The sequence below is a fragment of the Lepidochelys kempii genome, chromosome 5 (genome assembly GCF_965140265.1).
Source record: "Lepidochelys kempii isolate rLepKem1 chromosome 5, rLepKem1.hap2, whole genome shotgun sequence".
Classification (NCBI taxonomy): domain Eukaryota; kingdom Metazoa; phylum Chordata; order Testudines; family Cheloniidae; genus Lepidochelys; species Lepidochelys kempii.
In genome coordinates this window covers 43,575,669-43,599,459 of record NC_133260.1, presented here as the reverse complement: position 1 = coordinate 43,599,459, position 23,791 = coordinate 43,575,669, and the positions used below count along the sequence as shown (strand labels likewise).

General features: G+C 38.6%; 1 protein-coding gene across 5 annotated transcripts in view; it reads right to left on the bottom strand.

Annotated features, from left to right (window-relative positions):
• The window catches only part of MAST4 (microtubule associated serine/threonine kinase family member 4), a 445,876-nt gene continuing 422,085 nt past the window's right edge, over positions 1-23,791 (bottom strand). For all 5 annotated transcript variants that reach the window (XM_073344102.1, XM_073344105.1, XM_073344103.1 and 2 more), the window contains 11 exons: positions 23,446-23,547; positions 19,127-19,249; positions 18,778-18,890; positions 17,125-17,252; positions 16,747-16,979; positions 15,175-15,375; positions 12,443-12,672; positions 10,724-10,846; positions 8,496-8,632; positions 7,159-7,340; positions 1-6,319 (listed from right to left, as the gene is read on the bottom strand). In XM_073344102.1, the coding sequence (XP_073200203.1) occupies positions 2,430-6,319; positions 7,159-7,340; positions 8,496-8,632; positions 10,724-10,846; positions 12,443-12,672; positions 15,175-15,375; positions 16,747-16,979; positions 17,125-17,252; positions 18,778-18,890; positions 19,127-19,249; positions 23,446-23,547 (5,462 nt within the window). In that variant the 3' untranslated portion in view covers positions 1-2,429. The remainder of the gene's footprint in view (positions 6,320-7,158; positions 7,341-8,495; positions 8,633-10,723; positions 10,847-12,442; positions 12,673-15,174; positions 15,376-16,746; positions 16,980-17,124; positions 17,253-18,777; positions 18,891-19,126; positions 19,250-23,445; positions 23,548-23,791) is intronic.

Below are 23,791 nucleotides of genomic sequence, written 5' to 3'. Positions count from 1 at the left end.
CAATTTTTATTTCAGTTTTATGCAACTGCATAAGTATAAATATTTTTGTTCAATATACAACAATTATGACATCCATAGGGAGTTTCTTAAAGAAAATAAGACTGCAAACACTTTATTGCACAGATCCTAACAAACTGGTTTTGTAAGCTGATAAATCTACAGCAGGAAGTCTACAAAGGAGCACGTCATAATCAACAATCACACAAAGATAGACCATCTAGTACACAGGTGAAAGGATCTCGAACAGTTCACTGGTAAGGTAAACTCCAACAACAGGTACTACATGAACACGAGCTTAAGCACTGTTACGCTTCCAAAATGCAACAAAAAAACCCAACAACAACAAACCCCCAAACAAACAAAACAAAAAACCAACAACCCTTATTTGGCAGAAGTGATAATGCACTATACAAAATATACATAAAAGATACATTTGTAAACAAATAGCTAGGTGTGTTTTAAAGGAAACAAGAGGACAGTTTAAAAATGCAAAAGACTGTAAACTAGGAAATACCTCCCAGCCAGAAATGTCATGATACCTAAGTGCATTAGTGTTTGGTTATAAACAACCGCCAAAGCACAGATATATACTGTAAATGCTGAGACCACTTTCTCTTCAAAATTTTTCAAAACTATTTTCTCCAATTGTATTCTGTGAGAGCACAGAAAAAGAAATGAATGTAATAGCGCAGTGTGAAAAATTAGGAGGACTTGCTGGCAATTTTATCTTTAATTGGAATGAATCTAAACCCAACTAACCAATGGGGGTGGAAAATTAACACACTAGTAGGTGCCTTACAAATCTCCAAGCCTAAATTACACTGTGCTTTGAGGAAAAATTGTATAGCTCTAGAAAGAGAAAGAAATTCCAGAGGAAACTGATAGTAGATTGGCTCTTATATGGATATTTAACACAAATAAGCAAAAATACCATCTTATTGATACCAGTAATTATAAAATACTCATCTGTGTGGATATTTCTGTAGTGCTCCTGTACATATTTCAAACTTTACCTTTTGTCCTTCAAAACAAACCAAATACCTCCGCACTAGAATGACCAGACAAATTCAACATGTTCCACAGTATACAAAATTTAAATAAGGCTTAGCAAAAGTAATAAGGACAGTCACATTCTAGCACCAAATAGCTCCAACACGTCCCTTCGTTACAAAAATGCTGCTTTTTTAAATTACAGTATTTACTTTTTTTTTTTTTGCATACAAATAAAGAGATCATGTTATGAAATGCCCGGAGCTACTCAATGCATTTAGAAATGAATGTGAAACCCAGGGATTACTTGCTAAAAACAGCAAGTTTACTCTACAACATAAGGCCGCAGCTATGTATTAAAATGCATCAGATGTCCTGATCTTTTGTGAAGATATGATGATACTGAAATCACTTTTTTCCTTTTTACCAGACTTGTCATATAAAAGAGAAAAAAGCTAAACTGCACGAAGCTAGTTACTCAAACCTACATACCATGATAATTGATATTCTTTAAATTCATTAAAAAACAGGGATGGGAATAGTACTGCAAGTCATTTGCTTCTACTTGTGCCTCACCTCTATAAAGGCCTGAATTTAAAAGAGCTAAAAGGGAGCCAAGACAGGATTGCAGCAGAAACTAAGCACCCGTGCTTGCAGTTTCAGCCTTGTCTGAAGCAAAGGTCCCAGGTAGCCTCCCTAAAGACAAGATGAGAACATCTGTTTCACCAGATAATGCTACTCAACTGGGTGAAGTGTTAACGAAGGCTTTGCCCTTCACTGTAACTATGCCTATTCTAAATGAGGGGCGGACTGTGCACTGGGGAGATTCGGTTAGGTCTTACATTCGATCCGGTGAAGCAATTAGCCAGATACAGTACTATCAAAATCTGTGGTTATTTAAAATATACATAAAAACCTCACAATAAGCCACCATATTTTTTCTATTGTTTTTAACACTATATAGAATTTTTAACACATAAAAATGTGGCTTATTTTCTTTCCCTTTAAATCAGACCATATTTGTATGTGTTTATCCGAGGTCTGAGTTTCAGTAATTCTGCTTCATATTTGAGTATGGCATATAAGTGGCAAAGCAACTTTCTCTAAAGAAAAGGTAACAGTAAACAATGCAATCAGCAGCAACGTATATATGCTACATTCAAAACCAAACACGTCATGAGATATTTACAGAGAAAATCTTTTTCTCAACAACTCTCAACTGTAAAGGTACTTTTATACAAATACTCTATGGTAACAGTTTTACCGGTTACATTTGGGAAGGCATTTTGAAAAAGGTCCTCTCTTTGTACATGCTACCCCCTCCTGGAGTGGCATGAAAGCTTTGCTGTGTAAAGATACCACACAGTGCTGGTTTCAGAAGGTAGTCAAGTCACAAACAATTTTCAGTTAAAGTCTAAGTCATATCCGCCAAGTTACTGCTATTGAGAGGACTTTTTGTGAGGACTGCTCCATGAAGCATCCTTTCCTCGCCTCTGCCGCACTGAGTCTTTATCAGATGAAAGTGCATTAGGACCATCAGGGGTGGTTACTGACCTGGGTAAATCTTTACCTACATTCTGTTTTTTCGCAGCAGGAGGCTGAGCTTGAATGGCATCTTTTCCCTTTACATCCACAGTGTTGATTGCAGAAAGAGGCTTTTCTTGATTTCCAGGTTTACTTCCAAGGTTTGAAGCAGGATGAAGGGCTTCTACTGGAACAGCAGAGCTATGCAAGGTCAACAGTGAAACGCTCTTTGTGATTTCTCTTTTACCATCCTCTGTAGAAGAGGTGGCTTGCTTTTCCAGTTCCTTGCAGCTGGTGACAGGAAGCTCTGGTGAGCCTGTTTTAACCTTGGTTGAAGTCACATCATTGTTTGCTGAAGACAAACGAGATGCTTCTTGCCTACATTCCGGGAAGTTGGGTGGACAAATCAGCTGCTTTGATGGAGTTACAGCTGAATGACATGAATTCTGCACAGTGGAAGCTGATAAAAGCTTTGCTGTAATCTGCTTGTTCGCATCTGTTAACTGTTTTTGATTAACTTGTCCCTTCCCTTTTGAATCTGGAGAGCCTTTGCTAACTATGGCTGCCTTTTCTGCTACTTTCCCCCTGTCACAGTTAAGGAAAAGTCTGGGCTCCAATTTCCCATTGTCACTCTGAACATAAAGTGCTTCAGTGCATTTTTGTCCTTCAGGTCTTTTGTCTGCAGTGATGGCCTGATTACTGGGGCCCTTGTCTGCCAGTTTGTTCAATAAGAGACAGTCTTTCACAGTGGAAAACTTTGGAGGCATGTTTTGCTTTTCACTTACGTAGAGTTGCTTTTGATCAGCAGTCTCACTGAAGCTTGCTGTTTCCTGACTTAGAAAATGCTTGGAGTTTTCTGGGCCTGCTGGTGCATGGCCGTTACAAGAGGATTTAGGTTTGGTTTCAGGAGTGCTGCTATTGATTTGGATTGAAGGTGCTGACCCACGTTCCAGACCCAGAGGCTTTTCTACCTGAACATGCTCATTGCTTAGTTTTCTCTGAGAAAGTGGAACAAAAGCAAGAGAATCCTGCACATTTTTATTGGCATGTTTCCCATCTTTCCGAGAGCCAGCAGAGGGCTGAATAACTGTTTCTTTTTCTTTTATGTTTGCAGTGTACTGTTTTTGTGCAAATGTGAATTTGTCACAGTGCTTAAATTTAGAGGAACAAGTTTCAGTTATTTGCCTGGATTTATTATTACTGCTTTCCATGCAGGCTGAACCAGCTTTGACTTGCTCTTGAACACCTAAATGCACATGAGCATCTATTACACAGTTTCTGTTTACAATTTCTCTTACAGAAGGGGAACCTGAAGAGCTAAATTGCTGCCTAGTTATCAGGTTGGGTAGCTCTCTCTCCGTAGTTTGAAGCTGTGTATTGCTGGACTGTTTCTGATCTTTCTTTCTCAAATCTTTGGAGTTGTCCTTCTGCACACAGGAACACACAAGTGATTTCTCACTTTTAGTATTAGACTCTACTGATTGTTGTACAGGCCTTTTGGGCAAAGACATTTCACTCTTTGAGTCCATCACTTTCTGCTTGTTCATGTCCCTCTCTACAGAAGTACCAGCAGGGGTAATGTCATCTTTGGCAAATTGTTTTGGTAGATCTTTGCCATCTTTAGACTCCACCTTAGAGCCAGCTGCCTGCACTCTCGTTGTTCCATGTGTTTGAAGGGGAATGGCAAAGTCAGCAGAGTTTCTCTGAATGGTTTTGGAGTTGCTTGTTTTAAAAGCATCTGGGGTAGATTTCTTGACAGATGAATCTCTGATCCCCTCGGCCTTCGCAGGGAAAGATTCGTAATTTCTTTGTGCCTCCGGGTACTTGACAGGCAACTCCTTTTGGGTTTGCCTCTCTTTTGCTGCAGTTTTTTCAGGTGTGCCTGGGACTGTGGAAGGTGTGGCAGATGCCAGGGCAGTGTGGAGACACTGATTTTGGACGGTGTGTAATTTTGCCTCAGTCGCATGGTCCTTCTGTTTTGAATGGGAAGCCTCTCTCTTTTGATCAACTTCTCTGACAGAAATGTTGCATGTAGCAGCTGGGCTGGAAATCTTTTTTCCTGTTTCTAGTTCAGAGGTCACAGGGGTTGTTGGTGCATTTTGAAAACTGTTGCTTGACTGTGAAAATTGGGGCTCTAGTAGATTAGATTTATTAGACTTTGAACGGGGTGACACTACCTCTTTCTGACAGGATGTCTCCTCCTTTACACCATTGAATTGAGATACCAGAGGCATGGAGGAACCCACATCATTGCTGGTGTTTTGACTTTCTGGTAGCAGGCATGAAGGCAGTTCTGTCTTTGAAGCCTGTGGCCCAGACAGTAAGGCAATGTCTAAAGTGCCTTCAATTGGTTTCAAACAAGAAACCGATCTCCCTTCTAGTTTATACTCGGATGGACTTTTTCTGGCAGGAGTCTCAGTAGAAATCAGGGCTGATTTTTCCACACCCGTTTCCACTCGGCCATTCAAGGCTTTGAGAGGAACAAAAGAAACTGAGCTAATCTGAGCAGCATGTGCACTACTAATAAATGCTCTGCTATCAGCAACTGTAGTGGAATCCTGCTGTATATTGATGGGTCTGACTGTGTTAAGTTGAAGGCATTCATGAACATTTGATGTCAGTTTGGGCTTTAACACTGGACAGAGACTGTCACCTTTTTCTTCAAAGGACATTTTCTTTCTGAGATAATCAATATTTGCAAGCTTACCATCTATTCTTTCAAATTTGACAAATTCTTTTGTTGGTGCATTTTTATCTGTGTTTTCTCCCTTTCCATTTAGCAGCCTGTCAGATGAGTGAGGTAGCACATCTTGCAATGTACATGGAGGGGAAATTCTTTTGAAGTCATAAGAGAGATGACTGAGTTCATGAAGAGGAGGCCCATGACATGGCATGTGTGTATCTAAAGGAACGGAGTCATTTGGTCTCATGTTTGCATTCTTGTGAAGGGTGTCTTTGAGTATGCCACCTACTGATGGAGTCTCCAGAGCAGTAATTTTAGTTTCAAAGTGATTTGATCTTTCCAAAGCCTTCTGAAATGTTTTTTTGTCTCTTTCTTCCAGTCTTAAGGTAGCAGGATTTTCTGATTCACCACAAGGCTCATGTATAGTGCTTGCTTTCTGCAGACAATCTTGTTTCTCAGCAAGATCTTGCTTTTTCATAACTATCTTGACCTTTAATTTCTCTCGATCCAGCTCATCAACGGACTCTTGCCTACCCAACTTTCTGCAGACAGGGCGTTTCAGGCAGCCTTGCTCTGCAGGTCTGACTCGGGTGAGTGATGGTACATCACACACGTTCTCCTCCAGGCTCTGAAGAGTTATTTCTCTTTGGGACAATTCCCTATTCACCTCTTCTTGAGTCACTTCCAGACTGTGTTTGCGTGAACATAAGTGTTTCTTGTCACAACCATACGAAGGCGCAAGTTTCTCTTCAGACTGGACCCTCTTTAGCAGTGGAGACCTGGGTGGCTCGGCACTCTTTGGCCTCACTATATGTCTTACAATAGTTGGAGGGGAGTGCATCTTGCTAGGGAATGCCTGAACTATTTTTGAATTTCCAATTGAATGCCCCAGTAAAGGTGATGGAGATCGTTGAGGGGATGGTGGCTGGGGTGTTGGAGAAGGTGTTCGTGCCAAAGGGGAGAGAGGAATGCTGCCAGCTGACTTGCGTCTTCCTGACCGGTATCTTTGTCCACCAAGCTTTGGACCCAACCCGTGAAGAGTGCTGGGTCTTATGTGACCTGAGCCAGCTGGAGAATTGGGTGCACTTGAGCTAGGCGAGCTGCTCTGGGAGGAATTGGTACCTAAAAAAGAAAAATATAAAACTAGGAAAGTTCTTCAGCTCTTGTCTCTAACAACTAACACGGACGCAGCACACAAAAAATGTACTGATAAGCATTTGTTCTATTTGCCAAAGCATTCCATGGTTTGGTAGGCTGTATGTTACTGGACTATAAAATAACATTACTCTTATAAACATGTTTTTTCCCTTATATTTAAATTAGCAATTATTTTCTGCCATTTCAAAGAAAAGTTCCAAGCTTTCAGATGATTTACACCTTCAGCAATGGATAGGAAGCAAAAACACCACTCATTTTTACTGTTGCTAAAATCATGAGAGAACTAAAGTGGGGCTAGGGCAGGGGAAAATCTAGAAATCAGAATGATGTGACATTTAAAGTCTACTGTATCTCTATGCCCATCCATCTTTCCAATGGTAATCCACATTTATTATACCCCACACACTGGTCTCATGATCTAGCCATGTTTTTTCCAATGTAATTTTCATTCCTTTATTAGTAATATTCTCTCAACTAGTTTTAATTTTTCCAGAGGTAGTTTCTAGACATGATTTATGCATTCTTTACGTTTTATTTTCTATTAATTTTCTATTTTAAAAAAACGATCAATAATAAAATTTTGTACACAAACGTACCACACAGTTTCCTTTTAAGTGCTTCTGTGCCATACTAAAATCTTTGACTTAGTTTCATGGTTTTTCTTAATCCAAATGAAATCAAACTATTCAAAGTGTCTTGGATTTCACATAGCTGACTATTCTCATTTGGAATTCAGTACAGACTTAGCTTCATGAAGGTGGCACATATTTCCATTTCCCTTAATTTTCTCCCCAACAACTCACCGGATGGGAAATCAGGAGTGGAGCGGTAGCTTGGGGTAGGAGACCTGGGAGACAAGCTGTGAGTTGGGGAGCCAGGCAAGCTCTCTCCTGATGAAAGGGATCGGTTAAGGCAGGAGAAACTTCGGCTCGTGTGAAGAAGGGGAGAGGGCTGCTTGGCTAGCTTTTTGAAGAGAGACCTCCTCCTAGTGTGAGAATGGTACAGAATTCATCAGGAGAGACGCTGCACAAATCATCATCCCAGCAGGAGCTCTTAATGCTGGCTTTTAATAACATCCCCATTACCTTCCCCAAAAGTGAATTGTACAAAACTGTAGAACTGCTAAGGCTTTAGAAAACAGGATGAATTGCAGACAGATGGGATAGAAAACGTGACCACAATCTACCATCTCTAAAAATTACTCACTACACTTCCAAAGAAAGTTTGAGTTACATATAAATGAGTGTAAAATCTGGTATATTATTCCTTTGTTTCCTTAGTTTAAGACCATACCAAAATTTATGGAATTGTTTAGTGCCAGTAAGGGGGGCCGGGGTGGGAAGGGTGCCCTCCAGCCCCTCACACTGTCTCCCCAACCCTGGCTGATGCCCAAGGGGGTTCTTGTAGCAAACAATCAAAAGTCCTCTCCCCTCTTTCCTCCCTTATGAGAGAGGGGAGTCTGTGGGAAAATACAGGGAAGTAAGAGTGACCTGGAACTCAGGCAGGACGAAGCCACTTTCAATAGTGTTCTCTTAACCATTGTGCCACTGTCTGGCACATTAACCATTGTGCCACTGTCTGGCACATTAACCATTGTGCCACTGTCTGGCTCTTAACCATTGTGCCACCCACCCACTCCTGCCCCAGGTAGAAGAGGCCTTGCAGGAGCATCTCATTGGTACTGGACAGGCCCAGAGGAGTTTGCTAGTCTCCTCTCTGCCAGTATGAGGGCATGTCCCTTCACAGCCAGCAATATGTTTGGAGCTGTAAAAGATACACAAGACAACTCTAGTCTCAGAGAGGTTATTTAAAACAAAGATGCACTGGAAGACCCAAAAGAGGGGGCAACCACAGTTATTCACTCTCTCATTTCTATTTCTGTGCCTTGCAGAAACAGTGCATCTTCAGGAGGGATTTAAATAAGGATAAAGTGGGAGGCATCCTGGCACAATAGGATGGGGAGGATGTTTCATGAGCATGGGATACAATGGATGAAGGTAAAAAGATGAGTGTGGGAGGTCAAAGAGAAAGCAATGGTGTAATAGGACGTTTTGTGGATGTGGTTATACCATACATTATCACATGCCTACACACACATGAAAAAGCAATATATTTGTCATAAAACAAAACTACCACTCACCTTTCTAGGCTCTCTTTCTTTTTGGTTTTCTTACTGCGTCTAACCATTCGACTCCTGTAGCTATTCCTCCTGGCCGGGCCTGTTTTGATTGAAGTGTTCTCGAAGGGGGTTGTAGTAATTGACACTTTGTTTCCACTCTGCCAAAACGATTAGAATGTTTTGGAGTGAGTAATACAGAACCACTGTCCTGTAAATTGGAAGCTCCATTACACTGCAAATGCACCAAAACACAACTCCAACTTGGGAGTAGGAGCTGACAACGTATGCAAGCACTCTATATACTTATGAATCAATCATGTTGTAGGGACTAGTCACAAGGAACCAAAACACACACAAATTGGCAGGTTACTGTATTCACCACTTACAAATTCAAATCAGGTGCCTGCTATTAAACATGAGCACAGACAATTCTCAGTCAAGCTTTTGTGAAGGTGGTCACATTGTAAGGGACTCAAAGTTTAAAAATTTCCTTCATGCCCAGACCCGTAATTTTCAGGACTAGTGTAGATTTTCAATTATTTTAATTAGTTAAAAGGAGACCATGGGTTGGCCAAAATTGCAAATTGTGAAATAATTTAATAGACTCCCCTCCCACACCCATTTTCCCACTACAGGAATTATAGTCATTATATCTTGAGTGAACTACTTCAGTGAACACACACACTCTCTCTCTCAAGAAACCAGTTATTGCAACTGTGCAGCTGAGCTGGAGAGCCCACCTCAATGCCAGCCTCAAACAAGTAGCAGCAAAGACATTTATACATGTTTGTTGTTTACACAAGTGATGACTTAGTTATTTTAAGCTAAAAGCTTCTCGGAATTGTTTAACTGAACTGCCATGGGCTGTCCCAAAATTCCATTCGCATATAAGCCTGACTGAAAAATAAATAAATACCTATAGTTCTATGTTAATAACAAAACCACTCGACAAGAATAGTATAGCATCAGGATAAAGTTTTCCTTTGTAACAAGACTGATGATAAATCAAATTAATTAATTCCAGGTCTGGTTTTTGGATGAACTGCATCATCGTATGCTGAATTTACTCTTATGAATATTGTAAATACCATCAGCTAATCATTTTTTCTTTTCTTTCTGTAATTTCTTATGAGCTTTAAAAAATACTACTTTGGCTAATAAAAACTCAAATTTACATTAATTCTTTAGACAAGGAACACACATCCAAAGAACAGTGAAGAAACCTACAATAGGCAACTGGCTGCCTAAAATTATTTAATCACTGAGTATTCTATAACATATCCTTCTCACACAATTTATTAATTTCAGAGTTCCTCTGGTTTCAGAGAGGAGAAAAATTTATTTCTGAGCAAAATATATATTTTTGACCTTTTTATTATCTCTATATTTTGTTACACGTGTGGCTTCCTAATCCACTTTTATGACTGACTATTCATTTCGACGCATGAAATTGTTAATAACGTAGGAAGCAAATGTACTGCTGTCTAAAATAATGCTGACCTACTTTTAGTCTGTGCTGCAAATATTATAGAAGAGCTGCAATATAATGAGCTACAGTGAAGCAATGTGTAAGAGAATACTGAACTCTGAAAAACTCTGTAAAGCCTCTAAGGAAAAACAAATATAAAATGATCTAATAAGGCAAGTCCTGGTCTGCCTTGCAGAACCCCAATGGAGCTGTGTAAATGTTCAAGTGTTTGTCCACATGGATCCATCTGCAGGATCAGGACCTTAGAAGCTCAGTTGCCTTGCTACTTTTGAGACCTCTGGAATCTGAGACTTAATGGTCCCCACTTTTCTTTCTTTATCTTAAAGAACAAGAGATGTTTTTTATTTAATTATTTTCTTTCGGAATTTTCTCTACCGATTCCATTTTAAAATGGGCATAAAGCGTAATTAATGACATTAAAGGAAATATGCTTTCCTATTTCTCCACTAAACGTTATCTTCACTTTTGGAAGGAGAATGGGTTGCTTAATGTGGACATGTCAGTATCCTGAACGTACTCCTAGCTACCTGCTACATCAATAGCAGTGTCAAGCACTAGCCCAGAAATGAAAGGCTTCGTTGTGCTTATGGATTCAGTGGCTTCTTTCCAGATCTGTCCAGCTATCAGTTTAGGATCTGTTCAAGTATAAAATAAATTTTCTGATAACTAAACTTTGAAGGAAAGGGATACGTACACCAGACAGGTAGGGTGTAAAATATGAACTAAGATACAATGCTGGTCTAAAAAAGTAATATTGTACCTTTAACAACAGCTCTATGACTTCAGTGTGAACAAGACCATGAACTGGCTCTCCATTGATATGTGTGATCAGATCCCCAGCCTTTAGGCCCGCTTGATAAGCTGGGCTTCCTTCTTCGACATTCTGGAGGTTAGGGAAAAAGAGAAGAGTTCTTTGAACAAAGCAGACTCATGGTAATCCTCATTCTTCTGAACAGTGCTCTGTTTTAATGAACTAATTATCTGCAAACAAACTTTGACTTTCAAACAGTAAACTACATTGAAATGGCCTGATGGCTTAATGTGATATCAGAAAAAGGAATTCAGACAGTCCATTCCATCTTTAAGAATTCATTTGTGTCCAAGTTTTATAGCTCACGTTGGTGCAAAACGCACTGAAATCTTTCCACTCACTTCAATGGGCTTTGGATCAGGCCCATTATTCCTGGCATGAAATAAAAAAAGTGAGTGATATGCTCACTAAAGCAGAGAGTGCAGATGTGGAATCAGATTTTGAATACCCCAAAGTTTACAGATGTGCAAATCTAATATATCTAGTTGAAACCATAATAAAGATAGTGATTATTTGCATATTTAGATCCAGACTCTAGTTTCTGTACATGCCTCCTTCCTTCACTCAAAAAAAATAAGAGGTTTAGGAAGGTTCATATCTGGGATTTTGGTATGGACAGTGCAACATCAAAGCACTGAATTCAAATGGTCAGATATAGAAACTCTGTGAAGAGGATGCTCCTGCATCAGCACTCTGGATATTTTCAAAGTTAAATATTGTAGTAATTTAAAATAAAGACATTTTAAATTTAATTGAAAAATAAATAAAATAAATAAAAAAATCAGACTACAGGTGTCATCCAAATTAAAAACTGCCAGCAAAATTTCATTAAAAAAATCTGTTAGTTCATTTATTTTTTTACAGTAAAAAGAAATCAATTTCCAAGAAAATGAATGAATGGCAATGAATACAGAGCAACCAATATCCCATCCTTTGGCCTAGTTCAGTAGTGACCAGAAGAGAATATGTAACCCAAGAATAATTATTTATTAAATCAGTTTAATCTTTTTTTCCTCGTCATAAGATGTCCCATGAACAGGTAATAAAATCCACAGATTAATTCATTCTTCAAAATTATTTGCAGACTTCTACAGTAAATATTCTTCTTTAAATTATTCTAATTGTGACTATTATAATCAACTATACAATTTGTGCTTAGACACTGAATTCAACTAGTTATATAAATTAATTACATATGTAATTAACTTAAATAACTAATACATCTTAAGCAACTAACATACACAAATAAATTGCTAACACAGCATGAATTTTGAATTGTATACTGAATTGTCATAAACGTAATTCATTTAGCAATTCACACTATGTTGATTCAGTATAGAACTCATCCAGCCAGAGAACAAAATCAATATCATGTGGCTTATGAAACTAACCAACACAGCACAAATTGCAAAATGTATAACTAAATATATAGTTTGAAAATCATTTGAATATTCAAACATTCTAATTAATGGTGGCCCTTTGCACAAGGACAAATGTCACCCTAAAAAAATAATTTGCCAGATTGCCACCCTTTAAATAATGACTGCATACAAGTGGATACACTGTCTGTGAGATATAATCTGATGCAGTTTGAAAAGGCTCTTAACTGCAAATATATCAGGTTCAAACTTCTGTTGTGAGAAATGCTGAGGAAAATTTTATTCTTACCCAAACAATATGGTGCACTGTGTAGATATCACTGTCACCCACATAGACCCTGATTGCTCGGATGGTGAAGCCATACTTTTTTCCTGAACTGTGAATTAATATAGGTTGATACGGGGTTGAAGAAGCAATTGAGGAATCGCGGCTAGGGGAGGAATCTCTGGAGGATGAAAGGTCTGAAGAAAGGGAATGTGGGGACATAGGACTTCCCAAAGGAGAAACACCAAACACATCTGGAACAGATGAACTTCCTGTTAGAGCACATTCCAATTCTACAGAAACATACACAGATCAAAACAGTGACAATTTTAAACTTAATAAACTGGATAAAGATTTATAGCATAAAAAGCAACTTATTTAACGATGCTTGAATTGTTAAGAACACAAAACTTCACTTTCATGATCAACATTAAAATGACACTGGAAAGATATTTTCAAAATATTTATAAACTCTATATTTTATTTAGTCTTTATAACTCCTCATCAGAAGCTTGAAATGACAATCTACTCTTGGAATAGATTTTTTCTTCCACCACATGCACTGTTTTATTACTCACCAGCTCCTCTAATTCTCAAGCTGTAAACTGTTTGTTTTTTCTTTGAATGGAAAAAGGTGATCAAAGACTCTGTTTTGAAAAACAAGTCTCCAATCTATTTCCCAACAAACAGACACAGAAGGAATGTCGTAAACTTTTCTACTAAATATATCACACAGACTTGTAGGCCCCAAAATAATGGAACTGTCCACTAGCAAAAAAGACAGTTTTCATGTAGCTGGATTTCGGGTAGCTTTTCTGATAATTCCAATTTAAAATGAATACTGTAATCGAAACCATTAATTTTAGTTCCAACTTAAAAGAATAACTTGACATTGTCCCAGCAAACCACTATTACTTTTGTCCTGCTAGTTTAATTAAGGCCACATATTTATGTTTGCCAGTATAGCAATGATATTTAGGGGTGCAACTTTTTGATAACAGTTCTATGCTGACAAAAGCCCTAGCGTAGATGCAGTTATACCGGGATAAAAGGGCTGTTGCCCGGCCTAGATTATTTCGCTCGTGAATTTGTACAAGCATGAAAAACAACTTTTTTGCCAGTATAAGCTGCATCCACACTAGGAGGATTTTGTTTTATAGCTACATTACCAATTTTTTAAGTACATTATGCCTAAACTCTGATTACAATGTGATTTCATAGAGCCATATCCAATTTAAAATAAAAGAAAAGCTTGATTTAATGCTTTTGATTAATAACAAATCAACCTGCACCATCTTTGAACTATTAAACCCCTTTCGTGACAGGGGTCACAGGATGCTCAACATACAACTACTGCACAGCTGGATTCACAGCACTGAGTGCTAACTGGATGTGTAAATTACCCGGTCATCAGTCTCTCAGCCTGCTGTAACATCTAATCTAATGTGCCCCAAAAGTGAAGATTACAGCCACTCCTCAAAAAGAAAATCTGAAACACAGGACAAACTCTAGACTTACTGGTAAAGGATTGCTCAGGAACACATACGTAACATCATATAAAGATCCTGTTTGGGGGAGGCAGCATATACAAGGAATAAGCAAGGAATTATGTATTGGGCACTCCTGATTTTTAACCCCAGCCCTGACACAGACCTGGGTTTATCATACTCCCTCTTTCTCCATCTGTAAAATAAGGATACTTTCTCTTCCCTCACAGGTATGTTGTAAGGATTAATTATTGTTAATATTTGCACAGCACTACAAATGCTAAGTATTCTTTCTATTGCCAGTGGGTTGGCCTGCAGGCATTCAAGAACAGGCAAATGCTCTTCAGACTTTTCCTCTGATTTCCCTCATTTGACACTATTTGTGAGCAGCAAGTGCATGGTGCAGAAGACAGAAAAGCTTACACTGTTCCTTTAGTTGTCTAGTAAGTAGGGAGAGAAGAAATTGAGTGATGCATGGGAACCCTTTGCAGTGGGAGTGGGTGGATTGGCTTTTGTCTCCCCTCAGCATTTGTATGCAAGCGCAGCGTTATCATATGTGCATTTTCCCACTGTGATTCTTGGAAGGGGTGGGAGTTTAATGTTTTATTCACACTCCTTGCCTGACTACGAGAGCATCTTTCCTCCCTCGCCTTAGAAGACCAAGCATAACATTTTAACAATGTATATAACTTCCACTAGCCTGATGACCAGGGTCCCTGCTGAAGCTATTGTCAAATCCATCTCTTCATTTGCACAACAAGTGCAGTGGGTTGGTTACCAGACTAACAAATATTCAAATATCATGCTTGATATATGGGTCTGAAATGGACAGGTGTCCAGGCTGAAAAGCTGAGATCCAGCCCTACTTATTAAAATCTCTCCCTCAAAGTACAGGGGTGCTTCGATCTTGAATTTGGCCTATAATACAGAGAGGGTCCAACAATGACATTTTTATCTGGATTCTGCACTCTCCACAAGTATGGGGAGCTTCAGATCACGGTTTACTTTTACTCTAGTATAAAGACAAAATATATACGTTTATAAAATAGAAATTAGTTCTTCTTTCTTCCTGGAGCATGAAGGAAAGCAAACAAGATTGAAACATGGAGTGCTCCACACAGTGACCTGTGAGAATAACCATAGGCTTGTAGGTAAACAAGGGAAACAAAGACAAGTCCATTTTGGACTCAAGAAACCTTGTATTTAGATCATGTTCCACACTGATTATTCACAAGTCACACAATTTCATACTAATAGATTTATTTCTACCTCCTGGAATCATGAGGGACAGAGCACTGGCAGACAGGGACTTTGTGACTTTTCCAGATATTTTCTTTTTCTCTGTGCTTTCTAATCGCTGACGAGCCATATGAGAGGCAGGTTCACTGGATGGCTTTGAGGAATTATCTGTACTGTCCACACTCTCGTTTCTTCCGTTTATCTGATCTAAGTGCTCTGAAAAACTGCCAACTGTACAAAGAAGAAGGGATAAACACATTGAGGGAAACTGGGGGTCAGGGGGAGGAAAACAATGCAATCGCAAGGTGGGACTATGTATTTTAGTTCACAAGTTCACACAATATTACAGGTAAAATAAAAACGACTAAAGAATTACAGGTTTTACAAAGGTTAACAGGGTAAGGTGAAGTAATAGTAGCTGACATGGTTTTACATCACTGACATAATTAAAATGTAAATAAAATCTTCAGCATGTTGGTAGCACAGACAGGCGACACACAACTTCTACGACTTAACCGTACACTTATTCTGTATGTAGAACTCCCACTAAGGTCAATGGGAGATTTGAGTGTGGGTTTACTGCAGCATCCAGCCCAATCAGCTCTTCTAACAATAAAAGAAAACACCCCTTGTGAAAGCATTAAAGTACCAAGGAGGATTCCCTTTCTAAGTTTTGGGTGTTTGGCGGGGGCAGGGGGTGAGTTCTGTGCCGCGTACCACAAACATAAGTATGGGGCGTATAATAGTTGGTAATTTAAGACTCAGAAGCACAATGATGTACTTTGTTATTTATGATAAAATGATACCATTTCAGACACTACTGATCATGGAAGGAGGAGAACACCACTTAAAATAATAAAAACGGAGAAAAACCTTATACCAGCTGATCTACTGCAAAGGACCTGTTGAAATGTACAGTGATGGATGCAGGAGAGTTCTGTGACCTTACGGGATGGGCACATAGAAAAGCTCAGCCATTTTATTTAAGCGGCTATCAATAAGAGCCCAGCAATTTCACAGATCAAGGAACATCCCTGCTGCTAGCACTTTGTAGAGCAAATAAAAATATATTCTCTAATTTAACTGACATTTGCATATCTTAAAGTGACAAAAAAACCCAAGCAAACAGCTTGAATTATGCCTCGTATTGGTCTGTAAATTACCACCAACCACACACACACACAAAACACCTTATTTTAATGTCTATGATCTAGAACTCTTGAACCTGCATTACAAGGAAAAGGAGCTGGTAAAGGAAAGTTCATACAAAGTAAGAAAACGTGAGTAGAACAGAGCTGAAGCAGCTAAAGAGAAATATATGGAGGAAAAACTGATTTTCAGCAGTTAAGTAGTAGCAGTAATTTGTGAATTTGTTGTGGATAGTTTAATTACATGTAGCAGGAGAACAGCAGATTGGAGAGACTCAAGCAGTGAGCTAAGGGAGAGGTGGAGAAGTCTTGGCAGCAGGAATGTACAGTACACTCATGGATTTTGGTGACAAATAGAAGGAGGGAGATAAGATAGTATTAAAGAGGTAGATGGGTGGGAGGAGGTCTACCGTCCTCCTCTGTCCCCTGCAGTATAAGAAGTTAAGCTCCTTACCTGATAGTGTTGAGCTGCTGATGGTACTGGCTGGAGTGGTGACCTCAGGCTCATCTTGAGCAGCCTCCTCACTTAAAGAAGCAGCCTTTTCTTGCTCCTCCCGGGATCCTCCTGAGCAGGTGGTTTCATCTTGATCCCCCTCAGACGATATGGCCAATTTTGGAAGCAAACCTGAACTGTGCCGCTGCCTGGTACTTTCAGTATCAGAGGAGTTGGATGTAGATGGCTGTTGCCTGAATTTAAAACAGCATTTACACAAATCGTGTTTAATGATATTTTTTAAGCGAAGGCCAATCATAGTGGAAGTGACTGGCTACAAAGCAATCATTAATGGCTGTTAACTTGAATTTGAACTCTCTGACAGTTGTTTCTACTTACATTTCAGAATATTCTGAACTCCAGCTTAAAGATTCCACAGATGGCAATGTCACATTTTTTGTTTTGTCTCCTGTATCTTCCTTTTCTTCACTTTGATTTCGAGTTATTCGATCTATGCTACTAAAAACCTATTACAGAAAAAAATTGCATCATTAACACGCATTTGATACAAAGAGATTTTCAGGAAAACACATCTAATGCAGGGCTCTGGATACACGCTTATGCAGTGTCCTGGAGTTTAAAAGGACTGAGGTGGTTTAGGTTTAAAGTCTAGGAGTTTGTGTTCTTGAAATGCTTTTCAATTTTATTTTCTTGGTTCCTCAGCTACAGGGTCATGAATAACATCTTTTAGTTATGAATCCATCACCTTTCTCTCACCACTTCACTGTGTGAGCTCCAAGTTTGCAAACAAAATCCATAAATGCTCTTGGGCTTTTAGATCACAGGATCAATGCACATTCTGAGATGGCTTCTTAACCATAAAGTCAATCAAAAAGAACCGCCACCCAAGCTAGTAATTCAATGGCCACCAATGTGGGGTGGGAAGCAGAAAAATGAATTGGAATGGACTGTGAAGAGGAGCATAAATTACTTGGCTAAAAGATTTAGAAAAAATAAATTCTGGTACTAAAACGTCAGTTGTTCAGCTGATGAACTGCACACAGAGACTGTCAGCTGTGTGTTCTACAGCCTCTACGCCACAGCTAGAGATACAAACAATGACATACTGGCAAGTTTTAAGGTATCAAGCTGCTCTTGCAGGTTCACTCCTTACAAAAGGATAAAAAACACCTCTAAGGAGGAGATTAAGAACTCAATCATTCATTCCTCCCTCTTTGAATCAGGTTCATGCTGCTAAGTCAGGACAGAGCTCACATACCAGGATAGCAAGACCTGCAATGAGACTACTGCCCCACACTCCTCCAGTCTAGCATGGTCTCTGTAGTATAGGGGAGTGGTATTATGGAGTGTACATTTATGAAAATATAAACCAGGATGAATGGATTAGAAATGTAAGCTTTCCTTTCCTTCATTGGCTTTAGATTTTAATTAAATATTTTTGAGAAAAAACACCAGTATCTGAAGAAGGTGCACAGTAAATGTCTATTAATGAAAGCTTTTGAAACTCAGTGCTGACTACCTTTTAGGATAAAAAGCCCATTATATAAGACATTCAATTCTCTAACCATTTATTGTCTGCTGTTTTTTCTTATAAAGCATCTCCAAAGTCTGTCTGCTTTCCAACTGCTAACTTTTATCCAGGTCCTAATCATCTTTCATTTGACTACTGCAATCTCCCCTTTTTGAATTCCCAAGTTCGGCCCCTGTTTAGGGCATTCAAAATGTGCCACACACAAAAAAAAATCTATATACCGGTAACTCAGAAAACAAAAATTGTGGAACAAAATGTGCTAACCAGTCCCAATCAATCATTGGATACCACTTTCTATTACATTCTCTAGAGTTTTAGCGTTTTCACAGATGCCATATTAAATTTTGATTTGAACCCTACTGGTTTCATCCCTATTAAATTCCACAGGATTATTCAATAAGGGAATAACGTACCACATACACACACTGCTAGCCCTTTTCAAACCCCACAAAAGTCATTGAGTGTGTATGCAAACCAACATATACAAACACTTGACTTACTTTTGAAAATCTATGTGAACATGAGGAAAACTGCCTTATCTCCAGATTAAAGTCTTCATCATTTGTGTCATCCTCTTCTTCAGTTTCCATATGGTGGTATTTCTCAGAACGAGCTATAAACAAGGGGAAAAATGATTTAAACTTATCATGCAGCATCAGATTCCAAGGCTTAATGTTAATTAAAAGGGTAATTTTATTTTTAAAAATTAGTTTTCCTGAAATGTCAGACTGGCATTCCACTGGTTCTAACAAACAGGATTTTCAACCCACGCTGAGGAAAGGTAAAAATCAAAGACAATTATTACGTAAATTCCCCCAAAATGCAAACATATTTTTATACAATACATACTGTCAAAATAACTTGTGTCATCCTCAGATTCCAGCTGTGGAATGAATTCTGCTTTCTGTCTCAGCAAACTATTCCAGTCTAAGCTACGAAAGAACTGGTGTTGCTTTACTTCATATGCGCCACCTGGGGGAGCCAGAGAAAAACATGTGGGTGATTTCTAAACAAAAATACTTCAGTAAATTCAAAGCTAAATCCTTGGTAAAAGAAAATGTTAATTAGCATGAAGAGGTACAATCACCATTTCAGGCTGGCATGTCGAAGTCTAGCGAACTAGCTGCAAAATCATGGATAAATATATTTCTTCAGCATTTTTGTTCAGTGAGAAATGTGTGCTATTGTGTTGGCATTGCTATTGTTCTGTGAGCATTTCCATCAAAAACTTGTGTTTTAGGAGTTTAATTACTATATATCAAATACATATTAGGCTGAAACCTGAGACTGAGTGTTGTTAGCAAAGATACAAATCTCTTCAATACAAAAAAGTGTATTTAGCAGCACTTTGTAACAAGTAGAGGATTGTTTGGATTTTAGTATACTGTATTTTAATAAGGTTCATCATTAAGAATCTGTTTCATATTTTTGGGATGGTAATATGGAATTTCAATGGAATATCTCTATAATTTAACTTTCTATGGATTAATGTGCACTTATTATAAAGTGCTTTAAATACTGAAATAAATTAATCTATTTCTGATCAAAAACATCCATAAAACCTCCATGGATTACCTGGAGTTTCTGCCTCTTCTCATGGTAACCTACTGACCACCATAACATAAAAATGATTTCGAAAACTAAATGGAAAAGTGACAGGAAGCTCTTACACAACCTACTTTACAAAAAAGAGTAACTATGAGAAGTGCTGAAGTTAAAGCTTCAAAAGAATCAAATCACTTTAGCAATTTTGAAACAAACTCATCAAATTAAAAAACCCAATCTGAAACAAACAGTTGAAAAATAACCTGCAGGAATTCATGAGAAACTTTTCTTTTTTCAGTTCATCATTTATTAAAATTTGTTATAGTCTGTGAACATTTTTGGTTTATGATTTCATTGAGAATTTGAGCAGTATGATGTGGAAATAGTGAAACCTTGGAGAATAATGAAAGTATCATTTTACAGGCTCACCAGCATTAATGCATGCAATGCTGTTAAAACCAAGTTAAATCCTGACACATTTGTTGGGTTCAACACACATCCTGATATTGCTGTACTGTAACATTATTGCAAAGTGTAATATTCTTGCAACCTAGAATACCTTCCTAAGAAAATAACAGACTATTCTTTTTAAAGGTTTCAGAGTAGCAGCCGTGTTAGTCTGTATTCGCAAAAAGAAAAGGAGTACTTGTGGCACCTTAGAGACTAACAAATTTATTTGAGCATAAGCTTTCGTGAGCTATAGCTCACCTCATCGGATGAGGGGTACTCATACTGGGAAATACTGGGAAATGTTATATCTGTAGAATTTGGACAACACAGATTATTTTACTGTGTTGGTTACCTTTGTCTCATCTAAAATCATCCATCATACCAAGAAAGTTTACAAAAGCTAACAAATCTAGCATACAGTATTTACCTATACACTCTTCTAGGCTCAAGAATGGCCTTCAACAGGCATTTTAACCAAATTATGACTTGTTCTTACTGGCAGAAAAAAAATATTAGGAGAAACAGTTTTGAAAAACAGATTTTTAAATAGTTTATCTTGAACTTGTCTTTTTGCTAAGACAAAAGATTCCCCTCCTTCCAATGTTTTTGGCATGAGATGGGGCTCTCTAAACAGGATCTAGCAAGCTAACTGTGTGAAAAAAGGGGTCTGCAGGAAGTGTACACAGTTTATGCTTGTTTGAGTCTGGGATGGGGAAGAGAGACAGAAGAAAGAACAGAACTGCAGCTTGTTGTTATTTAAGTAAGGGTGTCTGTCTATTTTTTTAAAAAGTCGTGTTTTGGGTTCTCTATCTTGTTTCTAAAGAGGGAGGTTGGCCCAAAATACTGTTTCATGGAAAATTTAAAACAAATAAAATAATAAAAACAAAAGTGGTCTAATGGCAAGAAACTAGTCCAGATAGTCGAAAAAGGGAAATGCAACAGCAGAATCTGTTGTTTTTTTTAATTGCAATGGCAAGAGTACAATGATTTAACCCCAACGCTGATCTTGAAGCTATGTGATTATTTTGTGCCACATTTTAGTGTAAATACAACGTTCCTCTTATATTTCTGTTATTTTTCCTTCTTTTATGGAAGTGTTTTAGAAAATCTGTTCATTTCCTTACAATCTGACCAAGCCACTCCAGTCTCCTGAGTAAATATGCAATTATATATTTTCATGGAGCATTATTCAGCCAGCTAAATATGTATTATATACACAAGGCTGTCATTTGAAATGCGTGGCAGAGCAGTATTTTCCAGTGCCCCTATGGGACCCATCACATTGCAGCCGCTGTTTTTGTGAGCTGCTTTTGACACTTCAAAAGCTTTGCTTTAGTTTTTTAATATCCCTCTGAGCTTCAAAGCGGCTGCAGGATTCCCCTTCTCAGATTGTCAACTCTTAAGAGACCAAGAACAGTTGAAGAAATAAACTAGTAAATAAATTGAGCAGATGTTACATTTGGAGGCACTGACCATTACCACACGAGAGAAAGAGACAGTGCGCGCATGTGTTGGGGGAGGGGACAGAGACTCTACTAGTGACTCAGTCTCTCACTCATAGAAGAACAGCTTTGGCATGAATACTACATGTATTATGAAGGATCAAGCGATAAAGTGAAGGGGTCTACAATGAATATATTAAAAAAACCTTCCATCAAGTGCTGAGCTAGTTTTGGCTCTTCAGACATTTGCTTACAGCAATGCCCTATGTATGTGGTGGTACAAAGCTGTACAGCCTCAGGAGAAGCCATGGGAAAGAACTGTGATTACCACCTTGCTCCGAGGGGCTGTGATATGGGGGAGAGAAGAGAGTAATCTGATATAGCTCTCTCCTGGATGTTGCATACTGTATGCTAACAAGTGCATTGGAGGTGGGGTCAGAGTTGGAACCAAAGCTCTGCCCACTCCCTGCCCACCTATTTTGGGACATTGGCATGTGGCCTCTCTTCCTGCTCCCACTTCACCTCTCACCACACCACCACCCAAGGTCTGGAGAACTGTAATGTGGTCATAAAGGCACTGCGGATGGGTCACCCCTGCCTGGGCTGTGTTAGGGCCAGTCAGAACGTAGTCCTTACTATTCAATTGAAAATGACAGTTCATATTTTAAAATTATCTCTGTAAAAATGCACATCACTGAACATTTTAAAACTCTGGACAATGGACCCAACCTCTGCAATAATTTTGTGACTCCTGCCCCTTCCCCAAACTTATAAATCCCCAAATAAGTCCATCTGTAGGTGAGCTAACACACACACACACACTTTAATATGGACTGCTGCATTATGGGCCTATGCAGGTCTATCTGCAGTTGACTTCAGATGTCAGCCTCTTTACCTAGCTTGGCTTGGGAGCGGCACTGATGAGAGAGAGAATGCCCACAGCACAGTAGGCAGCAGCTTATCTTAACTGATTGAAGACAAGACGGGATCATTGTGATCATCTAGTCTGACCTCCTATAGAGCCATAAAACATCCCCAAAATAATTCCTAGAAGAGATATTTTAGAAAAAATATCCCATCTTGATTTTAATATGGTCAGTGATGGAGAATTCACCACTGCTCTCCATTTATTCCCTTAACTTCTCATGCTTTTCATTTTATTCTTTTTCGTACTAAGGCAGTATCACAGAATAAGAGTAATAAGACAGTTCATGATCTAATCTCAGGCAGTCATTTTTGAGTAATTAGTTCAAGTAGCAATCATATGCCCTGAAGCCGGTGGGGGCTCATTGGCCAGGTCATGGTATTTGTGGCACACGAAGTGGCTCTTGTATGTTGGTTCACTGCTCTCTATTTTTGCAACTAAGTAACTTAACAGTCTGAATTTTCATCAGGTTAATAATTCCAAGCACTAAATAGATTGCCTTCATGAGAAGTTTATCTTTTATTTATTGAAACAAGATAAGAGGAAAGGAGAACAATTGTATAAGATGAGAACTGTATAAGATGACAACTGCACTAATATATGTCCCCCTACAGTATTACTGCTCTGAATCAGCAAAAGAGAAACCAAACCAGCAAAACACACTCGTGCTCTAATGAGTTGGCATCATGTTGTACGCATGCACAGATGTTTCCTGGGCAAAACAATAAAGCAAATAAAAGCCTCGACATGTTCAACATAGATGCTATTTCTAGCGCATGCGCAAAATTTAAATCCTGTCCCCTAACCTGTTCCCAGTCTCTCCAGGGGGTTTTGTCTGAGCAGTAGAGTAATCAGATCCTGGGTATCTGGAGGTGGGGCTTCATCCTTTTCAGGCCAGTTGATCTCATCTAGTATGAAAGAAAGATGTTCGTGAATTTATTTTAGTCCCATTCCAGTACCATAAAGGATGCTGGGTATCCGCTGGTCAGCTTAGTCAAAATGAAACAGACCTTTCCTACACAGCATATTAGTCAAGTTGTTTTTTGTTACGTGTTCATTGCTTTCGAACATAACGCAATCTGCACCTATTCTTCAAAACTCAGTTATTTAATCATCATTCATATTATTTGCAACAAAATGTGATTTAAACAG